Below are 16,101 nucleotides of genomic sequence, written 5' to 3' on the forward strand. Positions count from 1 at the left end.
TTCTCTTATGGTTTTCTGGCTTGTTTTAGCGACATACTTGGATTCCTTTCTTTTTAGTTTTTGCATATCTAATACTGATTTTTGATTTGTTATTAACATTAGGTTTGTATATAACATTATATGCATATATCAGTCTGTATTAAGCCGATGGTTGCTTAAGTTTGAATCCAGTTTTTACTCCTCTCCCCTATTTTTTAGGTATATGGTGCCTTGCTTTACATCCTTTTATTTTGTGAATCCCTTGACAAATTTTTGTAGATATACTTAATTTTACTGCTTTTGTGCTTCCTACTTTTCTTACTCTTACTTATGGTCTTTCCTTTTCACTCAGTGAGTCCACTCTAAGATTTCTTATAAGACTGGGTTAGTGGTAATGAATTACTTTAACTTTTGTTTGTCTGGGGAACTCTATTTCTTCTTCTATTCTGAATAATAGCCTTGCTGGAAAGAGTATTCTTCGTTGCAGGTTTTTTTCCTTTAGCACTTTGATTGTATCATGCCAGTCCCTTCTGGCCTGCAAAATTTCTTCTGAAAAATCTGCTGATAGCCCTTTGGGTTTCCCTTGCATATACCTGTTTTCTCTTACTGCTTTTAAAATTCTCCCTTTATCACCCCCTTTTACCATTTTAAATACTCTGTCTTGTTGTGGGCCTTCTTGGGTCAGTTTTGTTGGGGCTTATCTGTGCCTCCTGGGTCTGAATTTCTCTTTCCTTCTCCAGATTAGGGATGTTTTCAACTATTATTTCTTCAAACAAATTTTCTGCCCTATTTTCTTTCTTCTCCTTCTGGGATCCCTATCATGTGAATGTTATTACTCATGATGGCATTGCTATGTTCCCTTAGTCTATTTTCATTTTTTATTATTTTTTTCTCTATCCTGTTCACCTTGATTGCTTTCCATTACTCTCTTCTTGAGGTCATTGATCTGTTGTTCTGCTTCCTATACTCTCCTGTTTGTTCTCTCTAGTATGTTTTTTAAATTTTTAAAAAATATTTATTTATTCATTTTGAGAGAGACAGAGTCAGCATGAGTAGGGGAGGGGGAGAGAGAGAGAGAGAGAGAGAGAGAGAGAGAGAGAGAGAGAAATGGAATCCCAAGAAGGATCTGCACTGGCACTGGCAGTTGTGGAGCCTGTTGTGGGGCTCGAACTCACAAAACTGTGAGATCATGACCTGAGCCAAAACCAAGTTGGACACTTAACTGACTGAGCCACCCATGTGCCCCTCTAGTATATTTTTAATTTCAGTTACTGAGTTCTCCATCTTCTTTTGCTTCCTTTTTATGTTTCCTATCTCTTTGTTGACAGTCACACTGAAGTTTCCACTGTTTCTCAAGTGCAGTGAGTATCCTTATGCCCATTACTTTAAATTATCTATCAGGCATATTATTTTCATTTCATTTAGCTCTCTTCCTGTGATTTTGTCCTTTTTTTTCATTTTGTGATATATTCCTCTGTCCCCATTTTGTCTAACTCTCTGTGTCTGTTTCTCTGTGTTAGGAAAGTCAGCCATGTCACCTGATCTTGAAAGTAATGGCCTGCAGTGCAGTGTCCCCAGTTCACTAGAACCTGGCACTTAGGGATGTCTCCTATGTGTGTTGTGTGCACCGGATTATTTTGGCTGAGCCACGTTTGCCTTCAGTTCACTTGTCTGCAGTGGCTTTCTTTGCCTGTTGGTGGGCAAGGTTTGGTCCTTGTGGTCTTAGTGGGCCAGTCTGGGGCCACCTTGGGCATGAGTTGAGTCAGACCAGGTTTTTGCCAGAGATGCAGTACCACTGAACTACAGGGTACTCTCCCTGTGTTGTCCCCTGAGAAGCTTTTTTTGGTGAGCAGAGCCTGCCAACTGACCCTATGAGTTGGACTGGTGTGTGTGGTTATCTTCCCCTCTGTCTGGGACTGGAGTCACTGTGTAGTGGTTCTGACCCCCTATTGGGGCTGCTTGCACACTGCCAGGCTTGTGGCACTGCTTTGGATGGGCTCTGGCCAATGGCATATTGGAGGGGGCAGGTGTGCATGAGAAAGTGGGGGCAGGGCCTGGGGTTCCAGAATGGTCTGTGCTGGCCTGCTGTGGGAAGGGACCTGTAGCCGCCAGGGAAAACTTCTGCATCTGGCCAAGTTGGAGGGAGTGGATCTGCAGAAGGGCATAGCGGCAGGGCACACTGATAGCAAGCTACGTGGAGAGAGTTGGCACTGCACTGGTTACCACAGGTGTTTGCATATCTAGGCTGGGGCCAGGGGAGGGAAATGCCGCCTGCTGGTTCTTTTGTTCTTAGAGAAGTCTCCCAAAGATCTCTGCCTCTATAGTACACAAATCTCCTTCCTGTATATCCCAGGCATTTTTTAAACTGCTGCTTCTATGCTGTATCTCAGTGGGGTTGTTTGTTGTGCTGTCTCTTTAAGTGGGAAGACTCGGTTTCCTATTGCCCACTGGCTCTCCAAGAGCTGAACCAGCTGATTTTTAAAATTCCAGGTTTCTAGACCCACTGATTGTAAGAACTTACAAAGCCTGGCCCCCCTGGTTCTCAAAGCTCTATGAGAACCTGCCTTCCCTGTGCAGGCCCCTATGCCCAGGGCACCTGATGTAGGGGGCTGTTCCTCTCTCCCCGCTCCAGACTCACTGCACCCCTCCCTCCCACGGACTGTCCCATGAGTCCACCTGACTCTGGACTGTATCTCCCTCTCCACACCTTCCTCAACATGGCCCTTTCTCTATACCTAACTGTGGCAGTCTGTTCTGTCAGGCCCTATGCTGTTCTCTGGATCAGCCACATCACTGTGGATGACCCAGGTTGCATCTATGGGATGAGGTTAGCCCAGGATCCCCCCACTTTGCCATCTTCCCTGGAAGTCAAACATAAATGTTTTTATACATGTATAAGTATGTCCAGAATATAGCTAGAAGTGGAATTGCTGAATTAAATGATGTATACACTTTGATAGATGCTGCCAAATGCCCTCCAAAAACATGATAACTGTTTACACGCTCACCAAGAGTGCATATGAGAGCTGATTTCTCTATATCCTTACTATCACTAGATACTACCAATTTTTGCAATTTGGGACATCTGGTGGGTAGAAACTGATGGCTCACTATTGCTGCATTCTATTTCAGGTACTAGTAATATTTCTTGAAATGAATTGAGTTTATTTTTCCTCATGTAGGTTGGCATTACTAAGGTGTTTGCTGAAGTTCTCCCTTCTCATAAGGTTGCTAAGGTGAAGCAACTTCAGGAGGAGGGGAAACAGGTTGCAATGGTAGGAGATGGAATCAATGACTCTCCAGCTCTGGCAATGGCTAATGTTGGAATTGCCATTGGCACAGGTACAGATGTAGCCATTGAAGCAGCTGATGTGGTTTTAATAAGGGTAAGTCCTGTGGCCTGAACATTGAGGTCTGTGATACTGCTCTACCTGGTCAGGGATAGTGTCATAAAGTATATGGAATAGAACAATTCTTTCTAATTCCTGTGCTCCCAGCCATTGAGACGGAGAATTGAAGATGGGAGTATGAGAAGTCATACTAATTACTTTCAGACTTTCTCAATCCAGCAAAGCAAATGAGAATGACAAGCTTCTAAAGTAAAGAATAAGATTGGGGAATATACTTATAATAAAATTATCTTCAACAAACACTTGCTGAGATTATTTTAAGGGATATAATGCACATAGCATCATACAATGCAAAAAGTGTTTTCTAGACCCCTGAGAAAAAGTCCTGAAAAACATCTTCCAAGGCTGACTGAAATTTTTAGCAATATTTAAGATTTATAGTTAAATTATATATTTAAGATTTATAATATTTAAGATTTATTACCTACCCTAAGGTATACATCATTTGCAAAATCACAGTATCAAATACAAAAGTACTAGTTAAGTTAAAGTCTCTCACTAATATCACAAATATTTCTGTTTTCAGAATGATCTTCTGGATGTAGTGGCAAGTATTGACTTATCAAGGAAGACAGTCAAGAGGATTCGGATAAATTTTGTTTTCGCTCTAATTTATAATCTAGTTGGAATTCCCATAGCTGCTGGTATGTGACTATTATCTAGTATTGCTTTTCCTCTGAAGTCATTAGAGACCTGTCATATTGGAAGCTTCAGTCTTATTACTAGTTTCGAGCTCAGTTTTTTCCTTTTCAAATTTTTATTTAAAATTCTAGTTAGTTAACCTACAGTGCAGTATTGGTTTTAGGAATAGAATTCAGTGATTCATCATGTACATACAATACCCAGTGTTGAGCTCAATTTTTATATGTAACCTCCTGGTATAGTGAGAGGTAATATTAACGTCAATAATGATAATTTCAAGCAATGTTTATCACAGCCTAAAATGTAAAAGCATTCTGACAGATTTATTTTAATTTACTTTATTTTCCCCTCCCAACTTTATATTTAAAAAAATTTCAAAGGAGCACTTGGGTGGCTCAGTCAGTTAAGTGTCTGACTCTTGGTTTTGGCTCAGGTCATGATCTCATGGTATGTGAGATTGAGCCCTGTGTTAGGCTCTGCTCTGACAGCATGGAGCCTGCTTGGGATTCTCTCTCTCCTTCTCTCTCTGCCCCTCACACACGCTGCCTTGCTCTCTAAATACATAAACATTAAAAATTTTTTTGAAAAAGATTTAAAAGGTATATATAAGAAGGAAAAAAGATACAATGAAAACCTGTATAGTCTTCATTTAAATTCACCAGTTAATAATACTTTATTTACTACATTGCTTCATCTCTTTCTCCATATGCTCTCTCATATTTGTATTTATTTATATTTATACTTATACTGTATTTATTTACTTATTTTTTGCTGGATAACAAATTTACTTTTAATCTCACTACTCAAACACAACTACTGTTAGCATTTTAGTGTCTTTCCTTCCAGTCTTTTTTACTTTGCATCAGTTTTGTGTCTTGTTACATAGGTATAATTATAGCATACAGAGAATTTTTTGCTCCTCACTTAACATTCTAATAGCCAACACATTTTGTTTTGTTTTTTTAAGTTTGGGTACCAGGAGAGAGAGAGAGAGAGAGAGAGAGAGAGAGAGAGAGAGAGAGAGATTGATTAAAGGAATATGACCAAGGAAAAGTAATTTAGAATTTTTAAGTAAACACTGGATAATGTCTTGTACTTAGGGACTTGGTAGGAGTTAGTAATAACAGAAGAGAAGTAGTTACCACTTTCTTCTTGTTCTCTCTGGTTTGAGAGCCAAAGAAGGACATGAAATGATGGAAGAACAATTATAAAGCTGTTTATAAACAGGGACACACAAATGCTGTTTATAAACAGGGGCACAGGGGTGCCTGGGTGGCTCAGTCAGTTAAGCAACCGACTGCAGCTCAGGTCATGATCTCACAGTCCGTGAGTTCAAGCCCCGTGTCAGGCTCAGTGCTGACAGCTCAGAGCCTGGAGCCTGCTTCGGATTCTGTGTCTCCCTCTCTCTCTCCTGCTCATGCTCTGTCTCTCTCTGTCTCAAAAATAAGTAAAAATATTTTAAAAAATTAAAAAAAAATAAACAGGGGCACAAAAAAGTAAAAGAACAGTCCATAGAGATTAATTCATGGAACAAATGATTTTTAAAATTATGCAAGTAATATATGATGACTGTAGAAAAAGTAGAAAAATATAGATAAACACATAAAAAGTTAAAAGTACAATAAGTCTATCTTATCCTTATCATATAAACAAATGTTAAAATGTCTATCCAAACCAAGTGTGGTGTGGCGCCTGAGTGACTCGGTTAAGTGTCAGATTCTTGATCTCAGCTCAGTCTTGATCTCAGGGTTGTGAGTTCAGTCCCCACATTGGGCTCCATGCTGGGTGTGGAGCCTACTGAAAACAAACAAACAAAAGGAAACAAAACAAGTGTGGATGAGTTTGTAGAACATGAACTCATAAATGATTGGTGGGATTGTGATCTGGTACAGCCACTTTGGAGAACAACTGAGGAATATCCCCCTAAAATTGAGGATGTGCCCATGTTATAATCCAACAGTTTCACATATAGGTATGTACCTCAGAGAAATTCTCAAGCACATGCACAGGTAGACATGTACAAGAATGTTCACAGAAATACCCTGTTAGTGAAAAATTGGCAGTGACATAAATCTCCACCAACAGAAGGATAAAGTGCTGAATAAATATCAAACAAGGAAATGATTTGTATATATGTATTAGAAACACATTAGTAATCTGTTTAGTACTGACTGCTCTAACTAATCCAAACTTATTTCTTAGGAGTTTTTATGCCCATTGGTTTGGTTTTGCAGCCCTGGATGGGATCTGCTGCAATGGCTGCTTCATCTGTTTCAGTAGTACTTTCTTCTCTCTTCCTTAAACTGTAAGTATGATGGCTTGCTCATGTTTGTATTTTATGTTCATTTTATCATCCACAGTCAGTTCTTGGTAGGTCTTATTCTTGTATGATAGGCCAAGACTATTCTTAATAATAAATGTTAGCTATATAATTATCTTATGTAGTCTTTACCTAGCAAGCATAAGCACTGAGTGGGGTAAAATGTAGTACATTGGCTCTGAGAAGTAGAATTTCTGATCATGTGACCCCATACATATTTTTTTTTTGAGCCACTTTCCTAGCAGGGACTCCCTTTGTAGATCTTCGTACCAGGCAAATATATTTTCATTTTTGAACATAAAAAGTGTCTAGTTCACATTTGGTTATTTCAAACTAGTGTCCTTTTGCATGTGTTCAGTTATAGAAAACCAACTTATGAGAATTATGAACTGCATGCCCGAAGCCACATGGGACAGAAAAGGCCTTCGGAAATCAGCGTTCATGTTGGAATAGATGACACCTCAAGAAATTCTCCTAAACTGGGTTTGCTGGACCGGATTGTTAATTACAGCAGAGCCTCCATAAATTCACTACTGTCTGATAAACGGTCCCTAAACAGCATTGGTACCAGTGAACCTGACAAGCATTCACTTCTGGTGGGAGACTGCAGGGAAGATGATGACACCACATTGTAACAGGCCACAGAGAGTGCTACTAGCCGATGTTGTTATGCACTGACACAGCATTAGTGATGTTACCTTAACTTTTCAAAATATTGTGGAAGGATTTTATATTGGTCTCATGCCCTGATGTTAAGGATTCTATTTGCATTGCATTTGTCTAATGGCAAAAATATATTTTTTCAGAGTGTTAGCTCTGAACCTAGCTTTATTTAAAATGAATCTCCAGCCCTTTTTGTTTTCACTAGTAACAGATAACAAGCCCTACAGTAACAGTAACAGTAACAGTAACAAGCCCTACAATTGAAGATTACTGAATTGCTGCTAAAGTGATAATTTTTTTTTATTTGACCAAAAAGAAAAGGCTCAAGAAAAAGGATAATTTAAAAGTTTCAAGATCTGAGAGCATGATCTTGAGGACATTCTTGAGTTCTCATCCCTGTCAGGTTGGGGAACAATGGCTTTTAAAACACTGTAAAGCATCTGGGTTTAGAAGGAAAACAGTTAGAAACTGTTTAAAAATAGATGTGCCTTATTTATTACAGGCTTTCTTCCCCCTTATTCTCCTTGCATCTTTGTCTTTGCAGTTGCCCTAGTTTGTTTTTTTGTTGTTCTTTCAGCTGAGCTAAGTGTAGGTGATTGATTGATAAAAATAACTGACAACTTTTCCAGTATCTTTTTCCTTTATCTTATAGCCCAAAAAGACCATAAGGATCCATAGGGTCCCTTGCTTCCTATCCTTTCCATTGTTGTAAAAAAATAGATCAGATTCTTCATTCAGTGACTCTCTAGCTCTGTACAGGCTTTTAATTCACTCCTGATGAGTTCCACTCTAAATTGTTCTTAGTCTATCAGCCTCAGTCAGAAGCCTAAAATGTTGAGCCTCTTCTACAATTAACTTTTTAAAAGATTAACACTACCATCTTTGACATATACGGGTCATGTGAAATTACCTAGATTCACTAAATTTGTCCTTTTTTGGGAGAGAATACAAGATGGTAGCTGGTATATATAATTTAATAGATTTTAAATATATTTTAGTATTTTAGATGACCTCTCAAAATGACTTTAAAATAATGCTATTACACAAAGCTGCATTTACCAAAAAAACATAATAAATTTGTAATATAGAAATGAGAATTTCCCTAGGTTGTGATACCTTTTAGCCAAGTCTATACTTTTCTCTAGTTTAAAACATTTGCACTTGCTAGTAAGTGTGGTTTGCAAATTCAGGGGCTGTTTTCAGTGCCATACACATTTAGAAATTCCACTTTGAGTGCCTAGGACTTAATACACTGATCAGAGATCTAGTACTTGTATCACTATTTAAATTCCTCATTTATTGCAAGATGGATTTCAGATGCAGATTATGGAAGTGAAAATAAATAAATAAGTTCCTAATACTTTGTTCCCATTGCCATACGTAAAGCTGTTGGAACAATGCCTAGCACATGGGATTTGTATTCAGTAAATGTTATTTCTTTTCTCCCCTTGAGGTCAGTAATAAATAATTAATAATAATTTTCTTAGGGCAGAATCTAAAATCAGGTGGGATTGGGGAATGGGTTTCTTCCTCTCCTACTTCCTTTCTCTCTTCTCCTTTCATACACACACAAAAAGTTTATAACATTATTCCACCCTGTCTTTTCAGATTTGGAAAAAATCTCATTTTTATCTCAACTATCTTTCTTTTTCTTTTCAAATTTTTATTTAAATTCCAGTTAGGTAACAACAATGCAATATTGGTTTCAGGAGTAGAATTCAGTGATTCATCCTTTAAATGCAACACCCAGTTATCTCAAGTATCTTAAAGAGAGAATTGAAACTATTGAGAAAGGTGCTATTAATCTAGAAAGGCAAACCCATTTTAATGAAATATGAATGAGTTTGTATATCTAGACTCTTTTTTAGACCAATGCCTATGCCATCTTCCATGCTTCCACTTTGAATTTTAATATTTGTTTTTTATTTTAATTCTAGTGGTCTGTGATACCACAATTTGTTTCTTCTAGAAGAAACAGCCAATATGATAAATGTAAAATAGACTTTTGGAAAAAGAAGCACCTTTCTCTCTTTCTCCCTTATTCTTTTCTGTGTCTCTGAAACACTGAAACATAGACAGTTACTACTTTTATTATTATGTGTGTTTTTGAGTTGTCCTTTTGTCCCCCGCTTACCAAAGGACCCACATGACCTAGGACAGCAAGAAGAGCAACCTATAGTCTGGGAAAAATCAAGAATTTAATTTCACCTCTTACTATCAGAACAGAAAACATGTTGTTTAGAAAGAATCCTGTTTTAAGTGTCTGTAGTATCTTTGAATTCCCTACCATAAGTCTCTTTTGTAATCCTGAACTCCTATTAGCTTCATAGAGCAGCTGTATTCACAGGAGAGATGATCTAGGGACAGGATCAAAAGCATTGCCTTCAGTTAGTAACTAGCTTTAAGTAACCAGTTACTTGTGAGAACAAATGTTATAAATGTAGATGTGTGTATGTGTTTCTCTGTTTATATACACACATACATATGTATGCACATATTTACCATATAGAGGAAAATGGATTTATATTTGAATTTGATGTTTGAATATTTGAAATTCCTTATATGTTGTTCCTTTATCACTCTTCTGTATTCACTCAGCACCCATGCCCTCAGTCTGAAGATAACAAGGATGTTTTGATATCCAGTGCTGGTTCTGATTCAACTATGGGGCACCTTTTATCTTAAATATCCAAAGATGCCTTTTGAATTTCAAAGGTTAAAAACACAGCTAGAATATTTAATGTTATAGTCTAAAGAAGTATGGTGGTCAGTGGTGAAAATAGAAATGATATTTTTCCTAGTTTAGTATCAGCATTTTAGAGTGTTAAATTTGATGCCTTGTGAACAAAAAATTTTATACTGTGCTTTAACTTTTTAAAAGCTTGTTTTTTCAGATGCATTCTTTGTTCAGAATGCTTAAAATAGCACTGTAGACAGGATGTTTCCAAAAATTTAAGTGTGCGTATCTTTTATGTACACAGCTTAAAATCAAGAATACATGTTTTTTGAGAATTTTTCTCCATTACTTGTGAATCTTGCTTTAAAATTATTTTTTCCTGATATTTATTTTACTCTATTTTGTTACTTTCTTTGGGTGAGGCATCTGGTTATTGGTTATTTTAATAAGAATAAAAACATTCCTGCAATCACTCCCTTTGGATTTTTGGTTTATTTCTTTTCTATATTTAAAATATTTAATCAAATATAAACAATATAGATTCATGCCAAATCATTAGCTGTTTTTAGACTGTTTCTGTAGTCCCTCTGAAAATTTATCTGGTATGAATAACCAGATAAAGCACAAAAGCATGAACTCTTGTTCTTCAGTTAAAGAGCTTCTATAATAGCATTGATAATAGATGCCTTTTGTAGCCAAAACCAGGCGTCTCAACCTTATGTTTTCAGTTAAATGTTTAACTGAACATTGTTAAACATTGTTTGGTACCCAAAACAGCAGTGGACAGTGTTGTGCAATAATCATCTGTCATCAAGATATTCAGTAGTTTGTTTTTCCATAAGCATGTAATTGATCATATTTCTGCCAAGGATGTGCCTTCAAATTTGTAATTATAGTATTGTAGAAAAATGTCTTTTTGTCAGTGTCTCTTTTGTTAAACCATCCAATCTTCTGCCAGCAGTTCCAAACTACCCTGTGTTTTTACTTAATTTTTTGACTCTTAATCAGTGATGGGGCAGGATTGGAGGCAAGACTACCCATTTGCTAAGAGAGGGAGGGAAGAAAAGTCTGTTTTCCTTTAGTGCCATTCCACCTGCTGTATCATTTCATGAGGATGAAAAACAAAGGAATGTAATTGTCCTCATTTCCTTTGTAGTCGTTAATACATTCTTGATAGATCGTCTACCCCAGATGAGCTTAATAGAGGCAAGAGGTTTCCTTGCATTTGGGTGGCCCTATACAGTGTTTGAGGATCCTACCCAAAATATATTCCCATACCAAACACTTTTGTGGGTTAAGGAAAGAGTTTTAAACTTATTGTAAGGAAAAACTCCTTTTTATTTCTCTCCCCCAATCTTGAGAGTATTCAGTTTGGTGAGATAAGATTGGAAATAGAAACATAAGATTAAAATCTCTGAACTGTCCCCTTAGCTGGTTGGCCTTCCTCTTCTATTGGTGTCTTAACACTAACCTCCAAGAAGGATGTATAGTTATAGCAGCATCAGAGGTGAGGTCTCAAAACTTTTCAGATAATAAAGCAAAGCAAAATACCAGAAAACCTTCCTGTTGGGGAATGCTTGTTATGTTAAGGCATTAAAGGCCCTCCTAAAATTCAGAGACAAGAGGGGTAGAGCTGTATCTGTCACAAATTTTACCTAAGGACAGCGAACCTTACTTGCTTAATAGCTTCCTCTTCGTAGATGTGACCACTACTTGTGGAGATGAATTACAAGTGAGGGATGAAAGGCAAGACGCAAGGACAAAGTTTAAGTGAAGATGCTGCTATAAATAGGATCTCATACAATTTAAGAAATCTGAGAGCCCTTTACAGTCTCCTCTCTAGAAAAATTTGAAATAGGCTGTGTAGTCTTTCACATAATGTACCTATTGCCCTCAAGTGGCCCCCAGCTTTTCATTGTTAGCACCCTGCCCCACGCTCTCAGACCTGTTGATAAACTGAAGGGCTGTCATTACTTCAACATTACTTGCTTCATTCACCTCACCCAATCAAAACTTTTTATTTCTTCATCGCAGTGTTTATCACCAAGTAATAGGGGAAAAACCGAGATTAACTCCATCCGTCCTGAAATGCCAATGACCTTTAAATATGGCCAGAAGTATTTGCAATTATTTGGAAAGAATATTTTTAATCCAAATAACTTAATTGAAAAACATCTGGCTTTGTGGAAGAGGTTGTTTTGGGGAAAGTAGATAGACCCCAGGATCAACTTTCCTCAGCTCTTCTTGCTTCTTGCAGCTTTTTACCTTACACTTTTCCATCCACCATTTATTTAACATCACATCCCCATTGTGATGGGAAGAGCACTGAATTTGGAGCCCACAGGACCTATTTGCAAAATCCCAGTTCTGCCACTTACCACCTGGGTGACTGTTAGTTTCCTCTTGTTGCTGTAACAAATTACAGCAAACTTGGTGTCTTTTTAAAAAATGTTTTAGATAACATTTACTCATTTTTGAGAGAGAGAGACAGAGTGCGAGCAGGTGAGGGCAGAGAGAGGGAGACAGAATCCAAAGCAGGCTCCAGGCTCTGAGCTGTCAGAGCCCGACACAGGGCTCGAACTCACGAACCATGAGACCTGACCTGAGCCGAAGTTGGCCACTCAACTGACTGAGCCACCCAGGCACCCCTAAAGTAATCTGATTTTCTCAGAAGTAATCACTTGGAGTCAGGAAATGTAATCATTTGAGACTAAGAAGAAAAGTTAAGGTACTTAAAAGCAGTTTCTATCTCCAAGAGCTCTATTTATCGAGTGTCTTTAACCAATGATTTTAAGTTGATGTTAGACCACTAAAAGATTTACTTGATGTTTATTTTTGCCTTTTCTGAAGCATATATGCTTCTCCTTATCTCTTAGGGTATGATACACTGATTCTCCACATTTACATGTTACTCAGTGAACAAATACATAAGAAAGTATGATACACTCCTATAATTTATACCAGTGTAGTATTTCCATGGGCTTTGAAGGTGCTGTAGTCCTTCCTTATATTTGCCCTTAAAATGAACCCTCAGGTTCCCCCAAGGTTTTGGCTTTATTTGTCTGTCTTTGAAACTACATTTTCTTTTGTTGCCGTCATATCTGCTTATGTTGTGTTTTTTATACCTTCCACCTCTCTAAAAGTCATTACCTGAGCCTTTGTTATCACTTTTGACTGTGCTGCATTTAGCTACATTTCTAAGTTTCTGATTCTTGCAAGTTTGTGGAAGCAAAGGATTCTTTAACCCGCATCAGCCTTGACCTAAGTGTACCACTTTAGGGGGGCCTGGATAGCTCTGTTGGTTAAGCATATAATCTTGATTTCAGCTCAGTTCATGCTCTCATGGTTCATGAGTTCGAGCCCTGTGTTAGGCTCTGCACGGGGATTCTCTGTCTCCCTCTGTCTGTGTCCCTCCCCTGCTTGCTCTCTCTCTCAAAAAAAAAAAAATTAAAAAAAATAAGTGTACCACTTTACTTAAAGTTCATGATCTGGAGCTCCTGGTCTAGCAAGCTATGAAAATGCCAATAAATGTTTTAAAATAAAGCTTATATTTATTTTTTAATGTTTTTTTTTTGAAGTTTATTTATTTTGAAAGAGAGAGAGCAGGTGGGGAGGAGCAGAGAGACAGGCAGAGAGATAATTCCAAGCAGGTTGTGCAACGTCAGTGCAGAGCCTGATGCAGGGCTCGAACTCATGAACCCATGAGGTCAGGACCTGAGCTGAAGCCAAGAGTCAGAGCGTAACTGATTGAGCCACCCAGGTGCTCCTGAAGCTTTTATTTAAACATCTATTTTGTTCAACCTTGAAGTTTTACTAATAAGCTAAAGAACAAATGGCCAATGCCAATGAATATTTGGGCTTCGATGTAGCAATGACAGCAGGTAGCCAGTGCCAGAAACAGAAGACTGGCCCAGCAGATGGAGAATAGCCCCTCTGCGCAGGCAGCATTAAAACTTAAGCAAAGGGGCGCCTGGGTGACTCAGTCTGCTAAGCGTCCAACTTCAGCTCAGGTCATGATCTTGCAGTTCATGAGTTTGAGCCCCTTGTCGGGCTCTGTGCTGACAGCTCAGAGCCTGGAGCCTGCTTTGGATTCTGTGTCTCTCTCTGTCTCTGCCCCTCTTCCACTCATGTGCTCTCGCTCTCTTTCCTCTCTCAAAAATAAATGAACATTTAAAAAGTTAAAAAAAAAAAAAACTTAAGCAGAAGACCTTAAACCAGCATCTGGATAAAAGTAATATCCAGGCATGGTTAGGTCGACATATAGGGGCCTTGGCCAGGGGAGGAATTGGAGAACAAAGCCTGCCCATAATCCAGAGAGGCATACCCAGAGGAGGACTAGGTGGGGGACTTGCCACAGAACCCTGCTTAGTGGGAGGGTGGGGGATGTCGCTCTGAGGTTAAGACCTGCTCCAGGTGGGTGAGCTGTAGCTCCCCAAATGGGTTTAAGAAGATGTGGTGTTCGAGGTCGTGGAAGTCCTGGGAGAGGAGGCCTAGGGCATGGAGCTATGGGTCATGGTGAAATTGGTTATAGAGGTCAGGGTATGATGGGTTGGGGAAGAGGGAGCTTTGAATGCTGAGGTGGAGGCTGTGGGCCAGGGAGAGGTACCCTCACTCACCCTGTACTGACCTAGGAGCAGCTGGACAACCAGTGGGATACATACATGTTGAAAATGAAAGGACACCTGGATGCCAAGTTGGATGCCTACATGGCACAAAAAGATCCCCAAACCAATGACTGAAACCTGCCCACCCTCCTGGGAGAGACTCTTGTTCAAAAGTCACCACATGTGTAAGTAACTTTGAGATAACAGATGGAGAAGAAACCTGATTGATGATAGAAGGACTTACTACAATAGGCTATGGACTTACTTTCTCCAATTTGTGCCTTTAGGGTGTTCCTTTTACTTTTTTGATACTGTGTTGTATGAAACCATTTTTTGCTCTGACTTAGGTTTTCTTGTGTTTGGTTTTTTTTTCCCTCATTGCTCTGACTTTTCTTTGAATGTGAATGTGGTATCCTTTTGGCTAGGACACCCTCTTCCCATCTCTGCCTGCCTTCACCTGTCATATGCTTTGATGTTCTAACATTTCCTCTCTTCATTTCTGTGTCCCCATGAAAATGCCCCAGAAGGAGCCGATCAGTGTTCTTTCTTAATGGCTAGGTTTCTGAGAAACGGTTCTGTTCTACATCATCTTTAATAACCTCTTAGAAATGTTTAGAAAATCTGGAGCTCAAAAATGAATTCTCCACATTGGTATTTTAGTGTAGTAAATTGGGAGCACTGACATAGCTGCAGGGCCACGTAACAAGTTATATGAGGTAGTACCTCTGATTTGATTAAAGCTACTTCCGTGTACATTGACACCATGTAATGATTGTGCTGGTTCGGGTATGTACATGTTCTACCCTGGAATGAGATGTATAAACTTTCCTCTTGGCTTTGTATCATGTCCAGAGAGTTACTGTTGAGATGGCTTACACCTACACTAGAGAGTAAATAGCCATTTGGTTTGGCAGATGCTTCAGAAGAGAAGGGGATAGAATGTTGGCAGGTATCTGATGGGAGTGGTCAGAAGATACCCATGCTGAAATGCTGTTATCCTTATGTTTATTCCAAACCAATCTTGGGATTCTCCATTCATTGGCTTTGTTTGACCCTCTTTTTTTTTTTCTTTTTTTTTTTTTTTTAATATATGAAATTTACTGTCAAATTGGTTTCCATACAACACCCAGTGCTCATCCCAAAAGGTGCCCTCCTCAATACCCATCACCCACCCTGCCCTCCCTCCCACCCCCCATCAACCCTCAGTTTGTTCTCAGTTTTTAACAGTCTCTTATGCTTTGGCTCTCTCCCACTCTAACCTCTTTTTTTTTTTTTTTTTTTTTCTTTCCTTCCCCTCCCCCATGGGTTTCTGTTATGTTTCTCAGGATCCACATAAGAGTGAAACCATATGGTATCTGTCTTTCTCTGTATGGCTTATTTCACTTAGCATCACACTCTCCAGTTCCATCCATGTTGCTACAAAAGGCCATATTTCATTTTTTCTCATTGCCACGTAGTATTCCATTGTGTATATAAACCACAATTTCTTTATCCATTCATCAGTTGATGGACATTTAGGCTCTTTCCATAATTTGGCTATTGTTGAGAGTGCCGCTATAAACATTGGGGTACAGGTGCCCCTATGCATCAGTACTCCTGTATCCCTTGGATAAATTCCTAGCAGTGCTATTGCTGGGTCATAGGGTAGGTCTATTTTTAATTTTCTGAGGAACCTCCACACTGCTTTCCAGAGCGGCTGCACCAATTTGCATTCCCACCAACAGTGCAAGAGGTTTGACCCTCTTTTTATTTCCCTTGAGGTTTAATTAAGTTCAACCATACTCTGTCAACTGTTCAGTTTTCAGT

General features: G+C 38.8%; 1 protein-coding gene and 1 pseudogene across 1 annotated transcript in view; both read left to right on the forward strand.

Moving 5' to 3' along the window:
* Positions 1 to 10,164, forward strand: part of ATP7A (ATPase copper transporting alpha) — a 158,725-nt gene extending 148,561 nt beyond the window's left edge. Inside the window, 4 exon segments of the mRNA XM_042975315.1 lie at positions 3,162 to 3,365; positions 3,916 to 4,033; positions 6,234 to 6,336; positions 6,710 to 10,164. Of these exon segments, the coding sequence (XP_042831249.1) occupies positions 3,162 to 3,365; positions 3,916 to 4,033; positions 6,234 to 6,336; positions 6,710 to 6,986 (702 nt within the window). The 3' untranslated portion in view covers positions 6,987 to 10,164.
* Positions 10,165 to 13,882: 3,718 nt separating this feature from the next.
* Positions 13,883 to 14,489, forward strand: LOC102954108 (annotated as a pseudogene).
* Positions 14,490 to 16,101: the final 1,612 nt, after the last annotated feature.

The sequence above is a fragment of the Panthera tigris genome, chromosome X, assembly GCF_018350195.1.
Source record: "Panthera tigris isolate Pti1 chromosome X, P.tigris_Pti1_mat1.1, whole genome shotgun sequence".
Lineage (NCBI taxonomy): Eukaryota > Metazoa > Chordata > Mammalia > Carnivora > Felidae > Panthera > Panthera tigris.